The following is a 26,152-nucleotide window of genomic DNA, read 5'->3' as shown; positions in this document are numbered from 1 at the left end:
ATGCTTTTTTTAATAGCTTTATCTCCCTGTCCTGCCATCTTCAAAGATTTACTTATATAAACCCCCATGTCTCCCTGTTCCTTCACCCCCTTTAAGATTGTACCATCCAGCTTATGTTATATTCTTCCTCCCAAAATTCATCACTTTGCATTTCTCCACATTAAACTTAATCTGCCACTTGTCTGCCCATTTTACCAGTCTGTGTCCTGGTAGGAAGACCAAAATTCCACCAAGTGTTAGTATGTGAAGCCATTTTTGAATTTAAATTTAAGTTATTAAATTCACTCTTAATTTGGAAGCTGCTTCTTTTTAAGAAAGTTTAAAAACTTTCCAGACGTCAGTGGAAAACTGACTTGTAAATTTCAGCCTTTTTTTCCTACAATTCTGTACCATCTTACATTTTGAGATAAAATGGTGTTATTGGGTGGAATTTCAGGCCCAGAATCATTATATCCTTAAATGGCTGTGCTTATTCTGTTCCACAGTTGGCAATATGAATTGATATTGGGCCAAACTTAAAGGATATTCAAGATCTGAGATAAAGCTCTAAGTCATTGTAAACCGGGTCGGATATTGAAGCGTACAATATAACTGGTAGGTGTTTCTGGAGTGAGAGGAAGAGGGTAGGTGGGGTTCTCAGTAATCAAAGCGGCACAATCTGAGTCTATTGAGTCCAATGATTCTCATTTGTTCTTAAATTGTTTGGTGGATTACACCACAGCTTGAATCAAAGAGTAATTGTGGCTGATGTTCAACAACAGGGCAGATGCCCAAGAGAGGGAGTTATCAGAAGAACCAGTTTGGGTTGGGAATGTGACAGTATCAGCTATTACAACGAACCCAACGCAGCACAAAATTACAAGCTGGCTTGAGTAACTTTAGAGGCAGGTAATTAAAGAGTGGATAGAACTGGGGGAGATTGGAATTTCAATTGATACGAGAAAATATAAAATACACAATATCAATTCTCACCAATTATCTCCTCTCCCATCCTCTGAAAGGTATTTTGACTCCCTTTTCCTTCTCTATGTGGTGAGAAATTGGTTGCTACATTTGTCAGCAAAATCCACAGTCACTGCACTTTAAACTCTGTGAAGTGTTTTGAGACATTGTGAAGTAATTAGTTGGTATATGAAATGCAAGGAATATTTTTTTTTGATTTTATTATTGACTTCCTCAAAACCAAAGTCGAGGGCATTGCTCCGCTGCCTCTGCTATTCTGACCACTACCCCCTCCCCTCTCCCACCACTCCCTTCACAGACCCCTCCAATTGGGTTTCTGTGCTGCCCATAGCACAGAGACAGCTTTGGTCAAAGTGACAAATGACATTTTGTCCATCTGCGACTAGGGATCCTTCTGCCTCTTCGTCCTCCTTGACCTCCCTGCTGCCTTCGATACCATTGATCACTCTATCCTCATTCACCGCCTCTCCTCTCACCCCAACCTTCATGGTTCTGTCATGGAATGGTTCAGATTCTACCTCTCACACCTTCTCCACTTTATCTCCACAAATGGCTTCTCCTCTAGCCCCCGCACCGTCTCGTGCGGCGTTCCTCAGGACTCTGTCCTTGATCTCCTCCTTTTCAATATCTATATGCTCCCTCTTGGTGAAATCATCCGTAGACAGGGGTCAATTTCCACATGTATGAGTATGTCTACCTCCACTCTCGACTCCAGGACCACTGCTGTGCTGACAGAATGTCTGTCAGACATGAAGTCCTGGATGAGAGCTAACTTTCTTCAGTTGAACGTCAACAAGACTGAGGCTCTCCTGATTGGTTCCCATCAGATTCTCCACACCTCAGGTGCTGACAGCATCACCATCCAAGGATGCACACTCCACCTCACCAAGCCAGTACGGAATATTGATGTCTTGTTTGACCCTCAACTATCCGTCCTACTCCACATCCATGCCATGTCCTGCTCTGCCTCCCTCCACCTCCGAACATCGCCCGGCTCTGCCACTCTCACACCACAGACTGCCGAGACCCTCATACACACATTCATAACATCCAGTCTCGACTACACAAACTCCCTGCTTGTCGGCCTCCCCAACTCCTCCCTCCATAGGCTGCAGAGCATCCAGAATTCTGCAGCCCATGTCCTCTCCCGCACCAGGCTCCTCGACCCTATCACTCCCATCCTCACCCGACTCCACTGACCCCATCACACAGAGGATACAGTTCAAGATCCATGGACTTGCTCTCCCCTACTTCTGCGACCTTCTAACCCCCTACCAACCTGCCCACTCCCTCTGCTCAGCAAGCCTGCTTCACGTCCCTCTCCTCACCCACTCCACAATTGGCGGGCAAGCATTCTGCCCCCACCCTCTGGAACTCCATCCCACAGTCCCTCTGCTTGCCCCCTCCCTTGCCTCCTTCAAGACCCATCTCAAGACCCTCCTCTTCGACCGTGCCTTTGGTCACCCTCCTTCCTCCCCTGCCATCTGCCATCCCCGATCCTAAACCCCAACTCGGGTCCGAAACACTGATTTTCCAGCGCCTTGGGACATCCTCCAGACATGAAAGGCGCTATACAAATGTAATTTTGTTGTTGTTGTTAAAGGTGTTAGAAAACCACAAGGATTAATGTTATCTGAGAAAGGCACATTACAAAGCAAAGTGAAACTTAACACATTGAGAATAATCAGATATTATTTCGATAGGGATATCACAAAGGAACATGCATCTCCTCTCCAATCAGAGAGATGGCAAAGAGTTACTGAATAGAAGCCTACATTTCAAATGACTTGCTCTTATCAGTATTCAGATGAGCTGCACTGTTATCTCTTATCCGCTAACTGAGCTGTCGGGGGATTTGACAGGGCATTTTATAATAGAGGTCAGCAAGGAAACCATTATTAATAAACCTTAGCAATTGAAGATTCATAAAGCGATCGCCCTTGATGGGACATGTCTGAGAGAAGCAGACAGACTGAATGAAGAATCGTGAGATAATCCAGCTAAAAATTCCCTTCTTCCTGGGAAAGAGAGATAGCAGGGGAAAACAGAAAAGTGCCGATGTGATGTCAAAAGAGAAGGCTAGGCTGGGAATCACAGGCTGTTTAGCTTGACACGGACACTGCATTGAATGTAAAGGAACCAACACAGGGTTATACAGTGGGACTGAAACTATTGACTGCCCTATAAAAGTCAACTGTATTTGCAAATCAAGGCCTATAAACCACTGAGAGGCTGGATCATAATACTCAAGATTTTCATTACAATACCCCTCCCACCCACCTACACACATGAAGATGAAGGATTGTCGTGAATTTTTTCCTGATTAACTGTGGAATCAGTAAGTGTCTCAACAAGAATTTGCATTTTTATAGTACATTTTATAGTACCTCATAGTGCACTTGAATAACATCTTTCAAGAAGAATAAACATCTCATTATATTGACTAATATAACCGTGAGGACTGAGCAGAGAAAAGAGAGATCAAAGCATTGATCAAAAGCGCAGTTGAAGAGATAGATAATAATAATAATAACAATCCTTACACATCATGAGAATTTCCCAAAGTGCTTCACATGATATACAGTACTATAAAGTGACTGTGTGTTTTGTGGGCGAATGCAGCAGCCAATATTGCGCACAACAATGTCCCACAAACAGACATGAAGTGAATAAACAAGTTATTTGATTTGATGAATTGTTCGCCAGGACACCGGGAGAATCCTCCTTCCCTTTTTGAACAGTACCACAGGATCTTTAACGTCCACCTGACCAGACTGACAGGGCCTCGGTTTAACATCAAATCAGAAGGGTGAGAGACAAAGTGTGTCCACCACACATGGTGGAATTGTAGGAGCAGAGAGCAGAGCATTCCATGATGTAACATGCTCTCTATAATAAAGTTTCTTCTAATCTCCCCATAAGGCTTACATTTTGAGTTTATACCCCCTAGTTACTGATTTCCCAACTAGGGAATAATCTTTTGTAAACTCTTGAGGTATATGATTTCACAGTGCCCTCAATGAAAACACTTTTTTTTATCTGTTTTTCAAATATGCAGTGTATGTACATGTATTTCCTCCCACTTTTATCTGCAAATTTCAGATTTTTTTAAAAATCAGCATATCAACTCCTAAATATTCATGAACTGCCATCAAGATCAAAGGCAATCTGAGAACATAGGAAATCAGAGCAAAAGCCCTATAGCCCAAAGCTGCTCCCTGCAGTACATTAACCCTCTTTGTAATATCTAATTAATTGTGAAGAGTTCCAATATAGTATAATAATCCTCACATTTGAATAACAGATTAGATGTTAAACCAAGGTCCCGTCTGCCTATTCAGGTGAACGTTAAAGATCCCATGGAGCTATTCAAAAAGGGGATTTTCTCTCTGTGACCCGGCCAACAATCCCCCAAATAATATTGGTCATTTACATCATGTCTGTTTGTGGGACAATACCGTGTGCAAATTGGCCGGGTTCACTCACACAAAAAAGTCACTGCACTTTACAGTTAATCCTGTGAAGTGCTTTGGGATGTCCTCGTGATGTGAAAGGCACTATATCAAATATAAGGATTATTATTCATGGGAACATGTTTGGTCTGTACCCTAACCAATCTTTGTTTCCAATCTACCTGGGCCAGATCCTTTTTCAACACACTGAAATTAGCCTTCTTCCAGTTGAGTATCTTCACCTTTGATTGTTCCTTGTCTCTTTCCATAACTACTCAAAACCTAACGATGTTGTCATCACTATTATCCAGATGCTCTCCCACTGAAACCCGCTCCACTTGCCCCACTTCAGATCCAGCCCTGCTTCCTTCCTGGTTTGGCTGGCAACATACTGATATTGAAAGTTCCCCTGTACACATTTTATGAATTCTTCCCCCTCCGTACCCTTTACACAGTTTGCTTCCCAGTCTATGTTCGAATAATAAAGTCATTATCACTCTTCTATTGTTTTTACATCTTTCTGAAATCTGCTTGCAGATTTTCTCCTCTATCTCCTTCCCACTATTTGATGGTGGTTTATCTAACCTACATCATTTGGTGTTTACTCACTCTCCAACACACCAAATGTGAGCAAGTGTTGAAACATCTCAAAGAAATTCACAGGATTTTAAATAATATCTCGTGATTGTGCATCTGTACGTAAAACACACCGGGCAAATTGTGCCTAACAATATCCCACAAATAGCCACGAATAACTCATGCTATAAAATTCTACTTTATTTAATTATAATAATCATCCTTGCATTTGATATAGCCCTTTTCAAGTCTTCTGGACGTCTCAAAGCGCTTCACAGAATAGACTGTAAAGTGAATTGACTGTATATTTGTGGGCGAAATGCGGAAGCCAATTGCGCACAGCAGCGTCCCACAAACAGTCGTGGCACGAAGCGACCAATTTATTACTGTTTGATTTTCTTGAGGGATTATTATCAGGCGTGTGGACTAAGGGAACTTGCCCAAGGTTTCGCCCCCTGCCGGGAATCAAGCCCGGGTCTCTCGCTTGCAAAGCGAGCGAGCGCTCTTAACCGCTGAGCTACAGGACTCCACAAAAATATCATCTTAAAAAAATATAAGTCGGCAGAAAGGCGATGAACTGAAAGGGGATCAGAATGCTCTCTCTTTGTAACTAAACCTTTCTCTCTCTCCCAGACCCACCCCCTAACCCCCACCACCACTTTCTCTTTCCAAAGTGCCTGGTTAATAACAATAATAAAATAATTGGTCATTTTCAATCTACCACTGTTTGTGGGGCATTGCTGTGCGCAATTGGCTGCCGCGTTCGCCCACAAATATACAGTCAATTCACTTCACGGTGCGTTCTGTGAAGCGCTTTGGGACGTCCTCCCGACGTGAAAAGCGCTCTATCAAACGCGAGGATTATTATTAGGATTATTATTATTAAACCCAAAGCTTTAGATTAGAGGCAGTTGTTCCGTTGGCATTGGAGGGAGCGTCCATGTCTTGTCTGCTTGCAGTTTCTCCCGCCAGCCCCCTCCCGTTTTATTTTCCAATTCACTCCCAGTTGAAGACCCGCGGTTCAAATCCAAGTGGAAACGCAACATAAAAGAATAAAAATAAAATAAGGCAAAATAAATCACTTGAGGAGAACGTCTCAGTTGCAGTTGGCAACCGGCCGTCCCCAAGAACACTTTTATTTATACGCATAGATATATAAATATATATATAAACACACATATATACATATTCCCCCCAGAAAATCCCTGGAAAACCCATTAGTAGCCCAAAGCCAACCCGAGAGTAGCCCAAAAGTAGCCCAACAGCACGCGTTTGCCGAGGCGAGTGGGACCGATCCGGGTCAAGCGCCTCTCTCTTTTTTTTTGGGGGGGGGGGTGGGAATCGGGGGGAAGGGGCCGCCGGTGGAGGGGTGGGGGTGGTGGGGGTGGTGGGGGGGGGGATGGGTTTAAATACATTTTTAAAAAAAAATTTTTATAAAAGTTTTGCGGGTTTCAATTCAAAATGGGAAGAAATGAAGCAGCCGCCCAAAGCCGCGGTTTCACGCACAGTTGCAGCGGAAAAAAAACGCCCAATCTGTCAACAGTACTGTCCACAGCTCCCACCCCCCAACTCTTTGCTGTAATTGGAGGAGAGTAACGCCTCCGGCGTTACTCTCCTCCAATTACAGCAAAGAGTTGGGGGGTGGGAGGCGGATCCTGCGTGATTGATTGGTCCAATCCCTCCCCACCCACCGCTTATTACGTCACGGAGGCCGCCCGTCACTCAGCGGCCATTCGTCGGCGGCCGCGTCAGTCGGCGCTGGAGCGGCACTGCGATTGGCCGAGACCGCGTCGCTCAGCGCCGGGTCGGAGCGCCGGAGCCGAGCTGCGATTGGGCGCAGGGGGGAGGTGCCAGTCAGCGAGTCGGGGGCGGGCTCGGGCGGGCTCGGGGGGCGGGCTCGGGGGGCGGGGACTGTCTGGCCGCGGCGCGGTCACTGGTGTGTCTCCCTGTGAGAGTCAGTCAGTCAGTGAGTGAGTGAGTGAGGCATCAGAGCCGCAGACAGTCGTCGCAGCCGCCGCCGCCGCCGCGCACCGCACTGGCCGGCAGCACAGGGAGCCTCCTCCGACCCGGCAGCCGTCACCATGCCCTCTCCCCGCTGAGACCTCTCGGGGGCCAAGTCTCCTCCTCGTCGCCCTCGTTTCCCCCCCCCTCCCCCCCTCCCCATCCCCCCTCCCCAACACCCACCCACCCACCTCTCTCTCTCTCGGTCTCTCTCCCCTCCGCCCACTCACCACCACCACCACCACCGGGCGGTGTTATTTTATTTTTCAAAAAAAAACTTCCTTTTTGTTTTAAAAATATATTTTTCCTCCCGTCGTGTGTGGGGTGTTTTTTTTTTCTCCGCCCCCCCCCCCCCCCCCCACACACACACACACCCCTCCCGACCCCACGCACCCTCTCTCTCTCTCCCTCCCTCTCTCTCTCTCTCTCTCTCTCCTCTTCCACTCTCGTTCCCCTTTCCTGTTAAATGTACAACTTGATGGGTCTGAACAGCACAGCCACAACCAGCCAGCAACCAGCCAACAATGTCTCCTGTACGTGCAACTGCAAGCGCTCTTTGTTCCAGAGTATGGAGATCAGTAAGTAGTTGGCCGCTGTTTCGCGGGCAGGAGAGGAGGAGAGGAGGAGGAGGAGAGGGGAAGTCCAGGCTGAGCTGAGAGCTGAGAGCTGAGGCGAGGCGCGCGCGCGCGCGCGGGGGTTAGTCTCGTCGCCCGCGAGGCGACCGTTACCTGCAGGGCTGGCGCGCGGCTCCGGGGGGTGTGAGGGGGTGAGGGGCTGAGGGGGGAGTGAGGGGCTGAGGGGGGTGAGGGCTGAGGGGAGGGGGGGTGAAGGCTGAGGGAGGGGGGTGAGGGCTGAGGGGGGTGAGGGCTGAGGGGGGTGTGAGGGGGGGGGGTGTGAGGGGGAGGGGGGTGTGAGGGAGGGTGTGAGGGCTGAGGGGGGTGTGAGGGCTGAGGGGGGGCTGAGGGTGAGGGCTGAGGGGTGAGGGCTGAGGGGTGAGGGCTGAGGGGTGAGGGCTGAGGGGGGTGAGGGCTGAGGGGGGTGTGTGAGGGCTGAGGGGTGTGAGGGAGGGGGGTGAGGGCTGAGGGGGGGTGGGGCTGAGGGGGTGTGAGGGAGGAGGGTGGGGCTGAGGGAGGGTGTGAGGGCTGAGGGGGGGTGGGGGCTGAGGGGGTGTGAGGGAGGGGGGTGAGGGCTGAGGGGGGTGTGAGGGGGGTGAGGGCTGAGGGGGGTGTGAGGGAGGGGGGTGGGGGCTGTCTGTATTCTCCCTGTGAAACCAGCGACTGACTTTTTCTCGGTAACACGGCGACGTGGGTCACCGAACCCCCCGTCCGTCCCCGGGGCGTGTGTCGGCTCCTGGTGGTCGGGAATCTCGACCCCATTTCCCTCCCTCCCGCCAGTCAGTCAGTCAGTCAGTCAAGAGCAGCGCTCTCGGGCTCGGGGGCTTCGGCCGAGGTGACCATCTTGGCCAAGTTCGGCTCAGTGCGAGTGTGTGTGTGTGTGTGTGAGAGCAGCAGCAGCGCCTCCGCCACTTTTGATCTCTTGTAAACTGTTGTTTGTCGGGGGCTCGGAGGGCGGTGGTGGTGGGGGGGGGCGGAGAGACGAGCGGCTCCCTGCCGTGTGTATGTGGTTTGTCTGCCTCCCTCCCTCCCTCCCCCCCGTGTGTGTTTAATCTGGTGTCTGGCTCTTCACTCCACTTCCCCTGTGTGTCTGCACCGACACTTCAGAGCAGCGCTCGACTCTCTGCTCTCTCCCACTCTCTCTTTCTCCTCCACTCTCTCTCTCTCTCTCTCTCTGCTTTCATCCCACTCTCTATTCTCTCTCCTTCTCCTCCACTCTCTGGTCTCTCCCCCCTCTCCTCCCACCACTCTCTGGTCTCTCCCCCCTCTCCTCCCACCACTCTCTGGTCTCTCCCCCCTCTCCTCCCACCACTCTCTGGTCTCTCCCCCCTCTCCTCCCACCACTCTCTGGTCTCTCCCCCCTCTCCTCCGCCACTCTCTGGTCTCTCCCCCATCACTCTCTGGTCTCTCCCCCTCTCCTCCCACCACTCTCTGGTCTCTCCCCCCTCTCCTCCCACCACTCTCTGGTCTCTCCCCCTCTCCTCCGCCACTCTCTGGTCTCTCCCCCATCACTCTCTGGTCTCTCCCCCTCTCCCCCACCACTCTCTGGTGTTCCCCCCCACCACTCTCTGGTCTCTCCCCCTCTCCCCCACCACTCTCTGGTGTCCCCCCCACCACTCTCTGGTCTCTCCCCTACCACTCTCTGGTCTCTCCCCCTCTCCCCCACCACTCTCTGGTGTCCCCCCCACCACTCTCACTCTCTGGTGTCCCCCCCTCTCCCCCACCACTCACTCTCTGGTGTCTCTGTCTTAGGTCTCTCCCTCTCCACTGTACCCGGTTCCAGGCAGAAACCTGCAAAATACCTTTAAGATGAGGTTCTGCGCTCCTACACATAAACTCCAGAGGAAAGGGAGGATCAGAATCCTTCAGCAGCCCACCTTTTCAGCTTATTCCAGTTACTTTGGATATTGGAAGCGTTTTGGGCACATTTCGCTTGAATGCTTTCTACCAATCTATTCAATTTTCATTTTTCTAAAAGCCTATTGGTGTTCGCTCTTTTTTGTTGAGACACGTTTAAGATACTTGTGAGTTATATTTTCAGTAACGCGGGTCTGTAACTTTTTAAGATTATTATTACCTGGTTCGCTGGATGGAGATGTAAATAGATCACAGGCAGACAGTTGTCAGCTACTTTCACCTGTTTAAATTACTGGTCTGAACCTGGGAACTCGCTGATTATGTTTCAAGATCCCAGTGCGATTATATTGTTTGGGATTTGAATACTTACGCACTGCTTGGATCCAGCCCAACTGCTCTAATAGCTGTTAACTTTCTGATCCGTCCTTCAAATGAGACGGTTTACGCAAGGTCCTGTCTGCCTGTTCAGGTTGATATTAAAGATCTCGTGGCGCTATTTGGAAAGAGGATGGAATTCCTCCCACCCTGGCCAATTTCTCCAGTTTGCTGTGTGCAAATTGGCTGTTGCGTTTGCCTACAAAATACAGTTGCTACGTGCAACAGTAAAACCTGTCGAGCACTTTGAGAGGTTTCGACAATATGATAACACAATATCATATGCTAGGAGTTTTTATTGAATCTAATTTTTACAATGCCAATGATTAGTTTGTAATCAGGAGGAGGAGCAGGGTCCCTGGCAGATTGTGCCTCTCTTCTTCCCCCAAGGCAGGGGCACTGGGGCAAATTGGAACTCCCAACGGCTGCCCTCGTCGAGAAGAGTGCAGCCTGAGTTTCGAGTGTTTGACCTTGTCGTCTGGACCATATGGATCCAGTGCTGCACATCTTTATCTATTAGACCATTGGAGGGAACCATTAACCCCTTTGCTGTCAATCATATTGAACAGTTATTATTACATGTACGATGGTGGCTTACGGTTAAGCGTTGCCTGTAAATGCAATTCTTTTGCATAATTTATTTTGTGCCTGTCATTTGGTGCAGGGGCTGTTTGGTTTCCATTGCATTTGCTGATATACTGATCACAGCAGTATGCCAGTGATCCGGTTGGCTCATTGACGTATCATTGGAGACAAGTCGGTCCTGGTGCGTGTGAACTTGTGATAGCGAGCCCTGGTAACTGCTGCTCGGTACTGTTGTGACTATTTGCCAAAGGGATGGATGGTCAATATGTAGAGGCAAAAAGCTTTCTACAGGTGATCAGAAAATCCTCAAATGTCACATCGCAGAAATGGCTGCTCAGCTTGCACTGGTGTTTCAATGTTATAGCTGTATGAAACATTATTATCCCTCTATCCTCATGCCCTTTCAGTAGCATTAATGGATTCTGCCTCAACTATAGTTTGTGGCAGAGAATTTCACATTCTGACCACCCTCTAGGTAAAGATTTTCTTCTCAACCTCTCTTTTAATTCCTTTAATGATTCATCTTAAATTTGTGTCCTCTTGTTAACGATTGGTTAACCAGTGAAAACGTTTCGTCACTAAAAACAGTTCTTTGTCCTTTGCTGGGTTCCTCCTCTCCTGAATGTATTTCAAGAGGCGAGAGGTCCAAAGTGCTAACTTATGTGCAGGGCGCTATATAAATGCAGGTTTTATATTGACTGGGCATTTGGGAACCTCCCAGTTGCTATCATCATTGTGGAGGATGTTACTATGTGATGGGCAGCCTGTCCAGCCATAGAAACATCACAATTTAACACGGTCAATGGGCGATGCTGTATGTCAATTTTTTTAAAAATATTAATAATCCTTGAATTTGCCTTTCATCTCCTTCTTGATGCGCTTCACACGACTTTCTGTAACATGTAGTGACTATTTTGTAAGTGAATGCTTTTCGCTCCTTCTTTTGTGATGTCCAAACAATTGTATGGTCATCTCTCGCTCGTGAATCAATAGTGGCCACTGGTGAGTAGCACTGGATAGTGTCAAACAGTCACAGAAAAGTCAAACAACTTCAATTGAGAGCACACTGGAAACCCGTAATGATACGTGATTTGTCAAGCTATTGTCATGTTGCCATTGCAGAGAAGACTGGGGATCAATAAGACAGTCACAACACACGTGTTATAAAGTGGGAGGATTGTCTAGGTTAAGGTGTAGCATGATCACCTGTGTGGTGCACTGAACTCAGGAGAACACATTACTGGGATATGCATCAGGACTTCTCAAACGCATTTCATGCTGCATTTGCACCTGATCCCAGGTGTGCAGAGGCATTACACATCTGGAACTTGGGTTCAAATGCCTTTGCACACTTGGGACTCAGGTTCAAATGCAGCATGAAATGCGTTTCAGAAGTCCCGATGCATATCCCAGTAATGAGTCAGTTTGGGAGGGCTTCCTGAGCTCGGCATTTCCATTTGTCTCCCTTCTGTCTAGAAATCTTCTGAAATACCTCTCTGCTTTTCAATCCTGCCTGAAGACCTATCTTTTGGCCACTTCTTTCTTCCTTTCTTCCTCCACACCCACCCGCCCCGTGTTCAGTCTATAAAGTGGTTTCACTTTCTCCAATGTGAGAAGTGCTGTATGACTAAACTGTTCACATTTGCATATCATGTATCATGGTGACTTGTCTCAATGTGTGTCACACACATGTGTAATTTGTTATGTAGCAAAACATCTGCTAATCTGGAAATCATTGAATCGGTTTCTGGTTAGCTTTACACAATTAGCCCAAGTTTCCTCCTCGCTCTCCCCCCCCCCCCAATCCAAGGCGCCTGTGAACAACCAAGTATATATTTGTATATATTTTAGGTCAAGGTACGGGGCAAGGGCAGGTAATTGGTGTTGAGTTACAGGTCAGCGATGATCTTATAGAATGGTAGGACAGGCTGAATGGCCACTCCTGTTTCTATGATATAGAACGACATTATTGGATATGGGTGCTCACCGCTGTGTGCTGATCGAATGGTCTGGTCCACCAAGAATTTAAACAGAAGAGAACACCTACTCAATTGTTTGACTCGTCTCTGGGGAATTATGGTATGAAAGGAAATGCGTTCTGAAAGCTGAGGTGTGGACCTAATGCTTGGGGAGCTGAATTAAAGTGTCCTTCAGTTGTGGGTTGTTCTCCTCTGTCTGCTTCCTGGCAATGATGTGCTGATGGGTTTTCTGTGTTGTTTAGCGGTAATATCTTTTCTGTCTTGTGAATTGGAGTGAGCCTTTGTTATGTTAATGGTTGTGATTAGGTCTAATGACCTAGTGTAGGGACTCAGGGCATGCAGTCCTTTCCTGACTCCAGATCTTTCGAAAAGGAACTAGATAAGAACCAGAAATAAAAATATTTAGTGATGTGAAGGGAGCTGGATAGTGGGATTAATAAACAGATGATTTTAAAATGCCCAGAGGTGTTTGTGAAGCAGACACAATGGGCTGAATGGCCTCCTCCTGTGCTGGAAGTGTTTGTCTCTCCACTCGTCTCTAACCCACGGTTTGTGGAATTTTACCCTTCTGCTTTCTTCCCTCTATTCCCATGTTTACCCTGAATTTCTCGCTCCCCCTCACAGTGAATCATTTACGTTTGACTGATGTATTGTCTTTTAATTCACTGGCCGGCTCTACTTGAGGCTGGAGCTTTCACTTTCAGCCCCTGATGAGTCTGGAGGGAGTTGGTGCTATTAGGAAGCACCGTGGTTTTCCTTAACCCGTCTGAACCCCAGAGCGTCTAGTTCTTGATCAAGTGCCTAGATAGCTCGGGGAGAGGGATTACATTGATGTACTCTGTCTGACAGCCTGAACATTATACTGTACCAGGCTCTGCTGCAAATTGACAGCGTTTGTATTGGGTTTTAATGAACTGGTTTACATGTGAGGCTGCTCCAGGCAGCATGAAATCAGATCTCGGACCCTTCTCCAAACCCTGTCTGGTTGTCTACAAATCGGACCATTTCTGTACATGTTCTTTACACTTTAACTTTTAGGGACACGGATTCATAGAATTTTGCAGCACAGAATGAGGCCATTCAGCACATTGTGCTTGTACCTGCTCTCTGAAAGAGCAATCGGCTAATCCCATGCCCCTGTTGATTCCTCCAATTGTACTGTCAAATGTTCATCCAGTTCCCTTCTTAAAAGCTCTTACGGCTTCTTCTTCAACCACTGTTTGGAGGATATGTCATGTCCTGTGCGTAAGGAAAATTCTGCTAACTTCCCCCTTTGTCATTTTGGTGGTGATCTTAAATTGATACCATCATTTCCCGACTATAGGTTTTCTCCATTTACTCCCATCACAGCCCACACGTTTTGAACCCCGCCATCTGAACTCCTCTTTGTGAAAACAGCACCAGTTGCTTTCCTCATGCGTAAAGCCTCTCATCCCTGGTTTCATCTGTGACCTTGACATCTTTGCTAAATCAAGAGGAGAAATAATTGTGATTACCAAAACCAGTTCAATAGGGAGGCAGAGAAGCCTGGAAATGGTGGCATTCATAAATAAGAATTTATTTATGTTAGGCGTTAGGCGTAGAATGCTAGCATGGAAACTGGGCATTCAGTCGATCCAATCTGTGCTGCTGTTACAATAATAATAATCCCTGGATTTGATATAGCGCTCTATTGTGACGTATAGATCGACTGTAATTTGTGGGTGAAACACAGCAGCCAATTGTGCATGGCCGTAAAGGGATCATTTACCCCTGTCTTCTTTACTCCCCACCCCATGCGAGTCACCTAATCTAATCCCACTCAGCTGCTTGCTCCCCCATGCCCATTGATATTCCTCCTTTTCAAGATTCTAATTAATTCACTTTCTGCCTCCACCCTCAATTCCAGGACCACTGCTGTCCTGACAGACTGCCTGCGGACATCAAGTCCTGGATGAGGGCAAATTTCCTACAGTTGCAAGACCAAGGTCCTCCTGATTGGCTCACGCCATCACCTCTGAACCTCTGGCAGCATCAACCTCCATATTTGCACACTACAACTCATCAAGCCAGTTAGGAACCTAGGTGTCTTGTTTGACCCTCAACTGTCTTCTCTACATCCAAGCCATGACCCGCTCTGCCTTCCCTCACTTCCGTAACATAACCGGACTCCGCCACTACCTCAGGCCGCTGAAACTCTTGTTCATGCCTTCATCACATCCAGGCTCGACTATGCAAACTCCCTGCTTGTCGGCCTTCCCAACTCCTCCCGCCACAGGCTGAAGACAATCCAGAACTCTGCAGCCCGTGTCCTCTCCCGTACCAAACTCCGCGACCCCAGCTCCCCCATTCTCGCCCGACTCCATTGGCTCCCTATTTTTCAGAGGATCCAGTTCAAGATCCTGGTCCTACAAAGCCCTCCTCGGCCTTGCCTCACCCTACCTCTGCGACCTCCTAACCCCCTACCAACCTGTCCGCTCATCAGGCTCCGGCCTGCTCGACGTCCCCCGACCCACCCGCCCCACCATTGGCGGGAGGGCCTTCAGCCACTCTACCCGCAACCTCTGGAATTCCATCCCCCAATCACTCCACCTCACCCCCTCCTTAGCCTCCTTCAAGTCCCATCTCAAAACCCTCCCCTTCGACCATGCCATCGATCGCTCCCCTCCCTTCTCCCTCCCTGACCCCTACTCGGGTCTGAAATGCTGTACACTGTTCAGTGCCTTGGAACATTCTCCGGACATGAAGGGCGCTATACAAATGTAATGTTGTCGGGCCTCCTAGCCTCAGGCGCTGACAGCATCACCATCCATGGTTGCACACTCCACCTTGCTAAACCACTTCAGAACCTTGGGGTCTTGTTTGACCCTCATCTATCCTTTCTGCCCCACATCTGCGCCATGACCCGCTCTGCCTTCCTCCATAACGTCACCCATCTCCGACACTGTCTCACACCGCAGGCCACCGAAACTCTCATATATGCTTTCAACACATATATTTCATTACTGTTCGTTCCCTCCGCTCAGTGGGCTCTGGCCTGCTTCATGTTCCCCACCTTGCTCGCTCCACTATTGTCGGACGGGCCTTCCGCCATTCTGCTTCCACTCTCTGGAACTCTATCCCGCAGTCTCTCCATCTTGCCACCTTCAAGACCCACCTCAAGACCCTCCTCTTCGACCGTGCTTTCGATCTCCCTGCTTCCCTCCCCCCGCCCTCCAGCACCCCCCACCCCAATCCCCAGCTCGGGTCTGTCTAGCGCCTTGGGACGTCCTCCCGACGTGAAAAGCGATATACAAATGTAGTGTTGTTGTGTGAGAGTTGAATATTTGTGAGTTTGGGATCGGGAGCTGCGAGACATGGGGATGGAGTGATACACTCACCTGCTTTAAATAGGTTTAAATGCTGGATGGAGTCAATCTGTTCAACCACTGATTGTATGTCACTAACTGGGTCCTGGGGGTCTGTTGATTTGGTGAAGGTGCTGTACGGGGTGGGGGTAAGGGTAATCCTTTCCCGGTGACTGGGCCAGTGCCGGTTGTTGGTCTGTGGATATGACATTGCTGAGCGGCGAGACAGATGCTCTCCCTCGTCCAGGATGCTTCATTGCTTCGTGCATCGGCTGACTTCTTTTGTACAATGGTTGTAATTGGCTGTCTGTGGGGGAGCAGTCTGCCTGGTGTACTGGCCTGCTCTCTGGGCTTTAAGCAAACTGTGCAGATTGACTGTCTGGAGCTGGCCAGCTGTCTTTGTCTGAGCAAGTACGAATGGTACTATTCATAATTGAGCACAATCGAGGGGATGTTTGTCTCCTGATAGGAAATCTCTTGCATTGTGAACATCCCGAACCCCTACTTGAACACCTTCCAGCATTTGGAGTCTCTTGGATCTGAAATCCTTCAATAGGCTCAATGCTTTCTGGACATTCGTTTCCATCTCGACTTCCTTTGACCTGTGTAACAATATTCTCTATGAAATAAAAGTCTTAAGATATTATCAGATGGTGTTGTTTGACTGAGTCATTACTGCAGATCCATCTGCCTTGTGATTCCAATGGCACTAAAGTGAAGTTTTTCCTCCTGATTATCCTGTCTTATATTCCTGCTCATCTAAATTCACCCTTAACATTGCATTCATTTGGCTGCTCGTATTGTTGTAGACATTTCTGGCACACATTACAGCCTTCCTAACACTATACTTTCTAATATTTCTCTTTCTCAAGGGTTTTTTGAGCTGTTTCTTTTCTATGGAATCGCTGTACATGTGACTGAGTCGCATCTAGTCACCAGTGAGCTGTCTCTGAGTTCAGAGACGTCTCCTTTCTCCCACTTCCTCTGCGTACCTGTGAAATGCCTCGCCTTTCAGACAGGATTGTAATATAATCCAGACTGATTTATGCAAATAGATCTGAAATAATTGTTGGTTCATTCCTGTCTGTGGAGCCTGAGGCCTGGTCTGTGGCAGGTGTGACTCATTTGGAGTTGTGCTGTCTATCTCTAATTTAATGCCCTGCCCTGGCTGGTGATTCATAAAATGGATTAACAGTGCACAAACCAGGTCGCAGTTGAGTGTTTATTTTTCTGATGTGCGTGTGTGTGTGCTCTTCAGGAGTGAAGCGGGTGTAGACTTCACCCAGACCTCTGCATTGCCGCACTCGCCAGGCATGTTTCACTTTTTTTTTTGCTTTTATATTCTACTAGCTGTTCCCGTTGCAAAGGATCCAGTATGGAATGTAGATTGACGCACAGACAGACACACTTATCCTTGAAAGGTTCGATTTTCGCTTAGGCATCTTTATTATAATAATAAGTATAAATGTATCGCCTGTGATCACCGGGACGTGAATGGCGCTTTACAGATATAATTTTGTTGTTGTTTTTGTAGCTTCGCCTGTATTCTTTATGCTGTCCCCCCGTCCCCCCCGCCACTCGTCTACGTGTGTGCTCTGTGACGCCACAGCCACCGGGTGTAACTGCAGTGTAAAAAAACAAAAAAAAACAAATTGAAATAGAACGATAAGAAAACACAACGCCCATGTCACTTCCAGGTGCAAGACCTTTCCGATGAGGTGTAAATCATGTCTCTACGTCGGTCGGTTATTGGGATCCTCCTTGAAGCACGGACAGACACTGTCGTTTTATATGTGTGTAGATCGTGTGCAAATTGGCTGTTGCGATCCCCCGCGAATAGACAGTCGCTCTACTTCACAGTAAAATTCTGTGAAAATCTTTGGGGTGTTGTCCTGTCGTGAAAGGCACTATAGCAAATGCAAGGATTATCATTATTGAATTTTCTCCCAATACTTACTTTTGAAAGACAGAATGTCTATTTACCTTAATTTAGCTAAAGCTTTCCACGCCTCCCCCTTTCCTAAATGTCTCCTTGTTGTTGTCTCTCCTCCCTTCTGAAGCTGCTGCATCATGCTGAATTCTGGCTCCGTGCCAGCATTCTGCCAGTGTTTCCACCCCCTGCTTCTCCCAAATGGCAATCTTCATGTGAGGTAGCAAGTGTTGGCCGTGAGTTTACCATCGCAGCTGAGCCCAAGGTCCTTGCAAATGTGCACTTTCTAGCAGAAGAGTGGCACTGGATAGTGAGGCAGAGCAAGGCTTCTGCACTAAGATCGATTGTAGCGTTCCTGCTCGTGTGGGCTTTTCTGTATCCTGATGCCCTGGTCACTTGGGCACTTTATACTTGCCATTTTTGATTGTCAGAATGGAGATGGCGTCAATTACATCATGTAAGGAGAGGTTTTGGGTGCTTTAAGACTGTCGTCCTACGTGAAAGGCAAGATGTAATTGATGGAGATATGATACTGTTCCAGTTATCTCAGTGGTGGTGATTTCACTACTGTACCCCTTCCTCCATCACTGAGCTGTGTCCAGTTGGCCCTAGTTTGGAGCCTGGTTCTCAGATTTTGGGCTTGCTCAGGAGGCATGTGTTGTTTAGAACTGAGTGAGCTGCTGACCTGTCCATAAAAGGTCTGACTGGCTAGGTCTGGCCAAGGTTTGATGTGTCTCGCTTACATACATGAATCTGATTATTTATTTGAGCATCTGTAACCACTCAATAGGATGACATTGCTCTGGGCACATCTTGGCAACAGTACGTGCTGAATGTTCCTAAACTGATTGTGCAGCTGTTTCCATTCTCTTCACCGTATGTGGAGAAACCAGGAACACTAGTTAAGCAGGTGCAGCAGCATTATGGTTCACTCTGTGAATGTTCCATTCAGTGACTATGCGGCGTCAGCGCTGGGAATAGGAACACACAGTTTTGGGCTGCCAGTGTCACCAGCAAGATTCTAACTCAGGTCATCGTTGGAATCAGAGTGAAGGATCTGCTAATGTTCTCCTACAGCTTGCCTCGCCCACAGCTTCCCACATTTCGTGCTTGTTTCTCGAAGTACAGCCAGTTTTGTGCTGGGACTTTGTGTGTGGATGTCAGGCGAGGATCAGAACGACTTGAAAATGTAATGTGCCCAAAATGTGGGATAGCATCTCCCGAGTGCTGTACAGTGGCATAGTTTGACACCGAGCCAGGGAGAAAGGTGAGCTGGCCGTAGGCACAGTCTAAGTGGAAAGCATTTTGGTGCAATCCAAAGACAGGGCAGAGCATGAGGCAGGGAGTTCCACAGGTTCGGAGCGCAGTTCCCAACCCAGGAATACTGAAGCCAATTGTAGCCCCATCTGAATTCAACTAGACCAGGGATTGAACCTGTAAATTTCTACTCCGTATGGCTTGGCTACTCATTGAATAAACCTGCAGGAAGTTTATTTATGTAAAAATCCAGTTTAGAACCAGATGGGTCAGGAGAATGTCTTGTATAAATCTCTGCTTCAGATTCCGTTTCCTATCGCTGGAACTGGAAGCACTGCTTGTTGAGCTATTCAGGAAATTGCAGTCCTTGGCAGTCATTCAGCTGCATGGAAAATGAATCCTGGTTCTAGTTTTCTTAACAATGCTTTGGCAAAATGAGTGGGTTTACATGAGTTTCTGATTAAGCTGGGTGGAAAGCTCCAGTCTCAATATTTTAGACTGGGAGATTTGGGTATTATCTCATTCCTGTGCCTGGAGAAGTTGAAAGGACTGGGTGGTCCCGTGCACTGTCCTTTCATTTCTTCTGGCATCTGGGTTTGAATACAGCCCAAGACGCTTTGGCTAAAATTTCTTTAGAGCCTGTAAGGATCCTACGTGGGGGTTTAGTTCAGGCCCACTCAATCCAGCTCCTGGTGCGTGCACGCCTGTGGTTTGCCTATGAGTTGGCAGACTCCCAAAGTGTTGTGGGTGTGTCACTGGGGCTCACTTGTCTGAAAATGGGGTTAAGGAACATTAAGATTGAGCAGAGGGAGGTTTTTATTCTGCAGAGAAACTGGGCTGAGCAGCTAAAGCCAGATGTGGATTGCTTTTTGTTACTAGAGTCAGCAACACTCGCTTTAAGCATAAGTTACAGTATTGATAGAAGACTGAAGGGAGGGGAAAGTTTGTAATCGGAGGTTTGCTGCACTGTGACCAAGTGGATGCAGGCACTTAGTTGATCACAGTTGGAGGAAAGAAAGACAAGAGTAATATTTTCTGTGTCTGTTTGGTGACATTTCTCTGAACCTATGATTGTTCTGGATACATCTTTGAAAGAGTTTACTTCTCATCAGGAAGATTCTCTTCCTTTCCCCCCACGTAGCTGCAGCTCTTGAAAAAACGGGAGTAGTGTCCTTCTCTGTAGATCTTGTCCCAAAGGGGCTCATATTTGACAGAACACAACTTTCCTGGTTTTAAAGCCCAAGATTTCAATTCATGAGTGCAGGCTTGATTTGATCAGAAGAACTATTAAAGTTCTCTGGAACGCTACCTTGCATGAGAGGTGGTATATAAATGCAGGTTGTTGTTGTTAGCTCAGTTGGTGGCATTCTTGTCTCTGAGTCGGCACATTGGGAGTGCAAGCTGTATGTTGATACGTTGACCTCACAATAGATAGGTACTTGAAAAGGAAAAAATTGCAAGGGTATGGGGAAATACTGAGGGAGTGAGACTGATTGGGTATCTCATCCAAAGAGCTGGCACAGGCACAATAGGCCGAAATGCCTCCTTCTGTGCTGTAATATTCTATGGTTCTAGTCTAGGCCAGTGGTGGCCAACTTCTTTGAATGGCCAACAAAATAATTGTTTCTTGCTTGAATATTTCATGATTTATGGCATAAATCTCTGCTATTTTGTAATTTCTATGGCTATTTTGTTGGCGAACAAAAAAGATTGGCCGCCACTGTTGGGCTACTACAGGTAAGTGGTGGGGAAGTGCCGCATTGTTGGAGACTCCATCGTCAGGTGAGAGATTGAACTGAGGTGCCTTCTGCATGACCCTCATGGTAGAATTTGAAAAGAGAAGGGAGTTACCCACAGTGACAGCACTTTGTAGCTGTTTGTAGAACATTACTGTGTGTAAATTGGCTGCTGCATTCGCCAACAAAACAGTCACTACACTTTTCAGTAAATCCTGCGAAGTGCTTTCAGACATTTTGAAGATGTGATAAAACCCTATTTCAAATGTGAACACTATTGTACTCTACGCTGCAGAAGCACTGGGGCACTGGAGAACTGTTTACTGTATGGGCCAAGTTGGCTAAAGCCTGACCTTTTCCCTGTACAAAGTGTTCTGCTGATGTAATGATCTAATTACCATGTCCTTACAGTCAACTATATCAGTCAGACCAGCATGACCAGACGACTGAAGAGCCAGGCAATAACACAGTACAATAACTCCCTTTCTGTGGTGAAGTGGCTACATTTGTCAATAGCAATTTTTTTCTTTTTAAGAATGGGGATAGAGTTTTGCTGGAAGTCTTATTTTGCAAATCTGCTCAGTTAAGAATTACTCTTTGCCACATTGCCCTGTGCCTCTTTTTCTCCCCCCCCAGCACCCCCACCCATCTCTCACATGTGCATGGACGCCATCATACTAATAAATAGACATGCTGAAGGGTGCTATATAAATGCAAGTTCTTGTATGAAGTGAGTGAACAGTTGTATGTGGGAGATTGCTGGCTGGAACAGCGGGAGAGAGAACCATCCTTCTCTTTGGCTTGTGCTATGAAATCATTAACGTACACCTGAACAGTTGTACACCTGAACAGAATGTTTAACATCTCATTCAAAGGGCAAGAACCTCTGAGAAAGAGACTTTACTTATGTTAATGTTCCAAATGACTCTGAAAGGTTGGTGGAAGCCGATTTGATAACAACTTTAGCAGAGAGGTAGATATTTATTTGGGGAGGACAAGTTTGTAAGGCTATGGGGAGTGAGCGGGGGAATGGGATTGATTTGGATAGCTCTTTTCAAAGAGCCGGCACAGACATGATGGGCTGAATAGATGTATAATTTTATAATATTTCACCCATTGGATAGCAGATTCTGTCACCAACAATTTTGCCCAGTAAAGATTGAAGTGCAATACTGTGTTGTTACCAAGATTGTCCTTCTGATAGGACATTAAACTCAGCCATTAAAGATGGTATGACTGTCTCCTGGTGTCCTGGCTCCAGGTAAGTTGGTCATTGACTTTCTGTGTGCAAAATGACTGCTGCATTTGCCTGAATCCCTGCACTTGAGAATAATTACACAAAAGTATTTTGAGACATTTCAACAAGGTAATTGAGCTATAAAAATGCATTTTTTTATGTTCCACCAGCCAGCTAATTGGTCAGTTGCAACAAGCCTCGAGCATATGAGCCGTGTTCCACTCCCCGCCATGTTACTCAAGGAGAGTGCAAACCCTGCATGCACGTATTCCCTAAGACAACAACCCACTTTGAGTTAGTCAAATGGTCCCTTCATTATGCCAGCAGTTTGAAGCGCTTTGAGATGGCTTCCCAGCCTTGAATGTAAACTATATTGTATTATCGCAATAAAGTGATTATATGTTTTCCAGGTAGCAAAACTGATGTCCGTTTTTGTTTTGGAGATGTGTAATTCATCTCTCTCTGTCCTTTTACTCAAACATGTTCCTGAGTTACCCTGACTCCTTATTCCAGTTTAACATTGTGTTTCGGGGCTATTTGCTCGTTTTTGTCTAACTCCTTTCATGTAGAGTAAATGTCTAAAATTCCCAAACAGGCCGGAAAAGAGTTTGTAAAGTTTGAAGGTTCAGTCAGCAATGTGGGATAAACAGGGATTGAGGAACTAATAGGCTGCTAAAGGAGGGAATAGTGTGGGATGCAGGAGAACTTTGAAGTAGGGAGGACGAGGTTGTGAAGAAATTTGAAGGTCAGCATCAGGATCCTGATAAGTCAACACCAACAAGAAAATTACATTTATAGAGCGCCTTTCGCTTCGGGAGGACATCCCAAGGCGCTGGACAGTCAGGGGTCAGGAACCGAGCATGGGGGAGGGGTGGGTGAGGGAAGGCAGAGAGGTGGGAGGGCGACTGAAGGCACGATCAAAGAGGAGGCTCTTGCGACCGACCTTGAAGGAGGCAAGGGAGGAATCGAGGCGGAGGGACTGTGGGATGGAGTTCCAGAGTGTGGGGGCAGAGAGGCTGAAAGCCCGTCCATCGATGGTTGGGCGGGAGACATGGAACAGGCTGAAGCCCGCTAAACAGGGGGAGTGGGCAGGTTGGTAGGGAGTCAACAGGTCAGAGAGGTAGGAGGGGGCAAGGCCATGGATGACCTTGAAAGTGAGGACGAGGATCTTGAATTCGATCCTCTGAGCGATGGGGAGCCAGTGGAGTCGGGCGAGGGTGGGAGTGATTGGGTCACGGAGCCTGGTGCACGAGTGTATACGAGCTGCAGAGTTTGGATGATCTGCAGCTTGTGAAGGGAAGAGTTGGGAAGGCCAATGAGGAGAGAGTTTCCATAGTCGAGCCTTGATGTGACGAATGCGTGGGTGAGGGTTTCGGCAGCAGTGGCGGAGTCTGGCAATGTTGCGCAGGTGGTGGTAGGCAGTGCCGGTCATGGTGCAGATGTGGGGGAGAAAGTGCAGTTCAGGGTCAAACAAGACACCCAGGTTCCTGACTGGCATAGTGAGGTTTAGTGTGCAGCCGAGGCTGATGCTGCCAGCGCCCAAGGTGTGGAGGCGCTGGCGCAAGCCAATGAGGAGGGCCTCGAGGAAGTCCAGCATTTCCTCGCAGTGGAAGTTGGAGGAAAGAATCTGCGAGGGGTGGCGGGGAGGGCGGAGGAGCCGGTTGGTGGTGAACAGGAGCCTGGGGTTGCCATTCTCCTCCAGGATTAACCTGGAGTTGAAGGATGATTTGGCTGAGGCGAGAGCAAAGCGGTAGGTTTTGATGTGGTCCAGCCAGGTGTGCCGGTGGACTGTTAGGCCGGATTTGAACCAAGTTTGGCAGCCTACATCTGGTCCTTGAGCGAGCGGAGTTGGCTGGTGAACCAGGGTGAGGATCGGGAATAGGAGGCAGGTCTGAAGGTGAGGGGGGCAAGGATGTCAAGTGCAGTGGAGAGAGTGCTGTGGAGGACAGTGAACGCAGAGGATGGGTTGGTGCGGGAGGTGGGTCAGAGGGGAAGGAGTTCAGAAGACTCCAGGGCATTGGAGAGGGATTGCGGGGAGATCTTTCACCGGCAGTAGGAGATGGTGGTAGGTTTGGAGGCAGTGGGGAGAGGGATAGAGGAGTTGAGGGAGATTAAATGGTGGTCAGAGATGGCCTTGTCGGTGATGGTGACATCCGAGATGCTGAGGCCCTGGGTGATCACCAGGTCGAGCGGATGGCCGTGAATGTGGGTAGCAGAGTGGATGTGGAGGGAGGGGTGGAGAGAGGAAGTCTGAGGAGGTGGAGCAAAAGGGGGTGAAGTTGCCTAGGATGATGAGGTGGTTGGAGCAGAGGCAGAGGGAAGCTAGAAGGGTGAAGATGTCAGAGAGATGAAGGTGGGGGAGGATGTTGGGGGGCAGTAAATTAGGAGAATTTGTAATGAGGGATGGGAGGGATGGCAGAGGGTAAGGTGTTCAAAAGAGGGGAATGAACCAGCGGAGTAGGGATAGGGCAAGTAACGCCTTGGAGATGAAACTGACCTGTTAGATAGTAACAGTGTGAAGCATTTCTCCTCTTCCCAACATAAAAGCAATGCTTGTCTATCTTGCAGGTGTGTTTTGACGAGCTACAGTGGTTTATCTGTGAGGTCTTGTCTGAACAACCTTTGGCACCTGATAAGCTCAGCTTGTTTAGGAATTCTTTTCTCCCGTCCCCCGATATTTGATGTAGCTTTTAATTTCTGAGCTATTCACGGTAATTGCAGTGTTAACAGACTCTTGGGAATCCAGCACCTTCCACTAACCCTGGGTTGAGCTGAATTGCTCCTTTGTTTCAGCTAAGGGCTACTAATCTAAGACTGTATCAACCTCGGCTTCCAGTCAGATAACAAAGTCTAAATAGGTGCTGCTTCTCTGAATATTGTTCTGTGTGCGTGTGTGTGTGTGAGTGTCGTCTTTGGGGAAGAGTAGCCACATTGCAAGATCATGTTGTCTGTGTGTGTTAAACTATGTGGGTTAAACTATGATCCAGTGCGTTTTGGGAGATTTATGTTAACAGGTGGGAAACCGTGTTGCCCCTGCTTTCTTTCATGTGGATATAAACCAGGACACGGCCTCGATAATATGCCGTCGGCCTGCTGTGCCTTATCTCATGACTATCTGTCCAGGAATCCTCACTCGGACTTCAGTCACACTGCAAAGGCTGTCTTTGCGGAGCACGGGTGGATTGCACTATGTGTTCAGCGCTGCGGATGGAACCCGGGCTGAACAAGCTCTTAAAGCAAGCATTGGGAAGCCTCCATCAGCGATCTCCATCTGACAGTGATCGACAGCCCCTCGCCGTCAGTTTATTTGCTTTGTTCTTATTAATTTTCTGTGGCGGTCGCTAAATTTCTTTCTGATTTATTCTCTCACCTATTATACTGTTTTCCTTTCTGAATATTCTCCCTTGTGAAAAATCCAGCGCAGGTGGGTTCCACAGGCTTCCTGGTTCCCCCTCACCCCAAAATGTCTGTCCGTTACTCATGTGCAAGCCCTGATGATGGGTGGTCTCCTCCCTGAGAGCATGGGATGATCGCAGACAACAACACTCGAGCATCTGGATGGCAATCAGGACTTGGGAACTTGGCTAATTTTCCCTTCATGTTTCACGGGCTCTGAAACCAATTGTACTACCAAAGACTGATGAGTGTCAGTGAGCTCTGTCCCCACTAGATTCTGGCTTCATCAGTGTTACCTCCCCAAGGCAGATCAAAATGTCATTCATGCTTTCCTCAACTTCGAACTAGATTTCTCCCAATGCCTTACTGGCCTCCTCCACTGCACCCTCCATAAAATCCAACTCCCACCCACTCTGTTCATCCAAGCCAGTCAATCGCTATTGTCATCAAGCAACACTTTCAGATGTTCATCGTATGTGAAAACTGTTTGTTATGAGTGCACACCGTTTGACTCTCACTACACACATGTAGCGTGTGAAAGCTCTTACACTTGAGGGGAGCAGCTATTTAAAGCCCAGAGAGGCCCGCCCGTTCATTGTAACCACCACATGGCTCAGGGCTAAATGCACCACACGTACTGCACAGACCAAGAAGGTGCTGGGCTGTTATGCTGCTTCAGTCAGTTTCAGTATACCCGACCAACTATCCTCTTGTGTTCCTTTGTTTTAGCTCACTGCCAGTTTGATGCTTCCTACATTTGGTCTTTTGTATCGAGCTACTGTATTTAGGTTGTTGAATCACACTTGAATCGTCTCCAGGGCAGATAAAGCTGTACAAGAGCATGGATTTCTCAAACGTATCCTGTGAA

At 47.7% G+C, this 26,152-nt stretch overlaps 1 protein-coding gene across 3 annotated transcripts in view; it reads left to right on the top strand.

Moving 5' to 3' along the window:
- Positions 1 to 7,384: 7,384 nt before the first annotated feature.
- The window catches only part of LOC103171576 (protein TMEPAI), a 52,215-nt gene continuing 33,447 nt past the window's right edge, over positions 7,385 to 26,152 (top strand). For 2 of the 3 annotated variants that reach the window (XM_042341890.1, XM_042341889.1), the window contains exon 1: positions 7,385 to 7,570. In XM_042341890.1, the coding sequence (XP_042197824.1) occupies positions 7,459 to 7,570 (112 nt within the window). In that variant the 5' untranslated portion in view covers positions 7,385 to 7,458. The remainder of the gene's footprint in view (positions 7,571 to 26,152) is intronic. The other variant, XM_042341891.1, reaches the window with a different exon arrangement.

This window comes from Callorhinchus milii, unplaced genomic scaffold (genome assembly GCF_018977255.1).
Source record: "Callorhinchus milii isolate IMCB2004 unplaced genomic scaffold, IMCB_Cmil_1.0 Scaffold18, whole genome shotgun sequence".
Classification (NCBI taxonomy): Eukaryota; Metazoa; Chordata; class Chondrichthyes; order Chimaeriformes; family Callorhinchidae; genus Callorhinchus; species Callorhinchus milii.
Note: the sequence above shows the minus strand (reverse complement) of the source record. Positions and strands in the feature narration are given on the sequence as shown.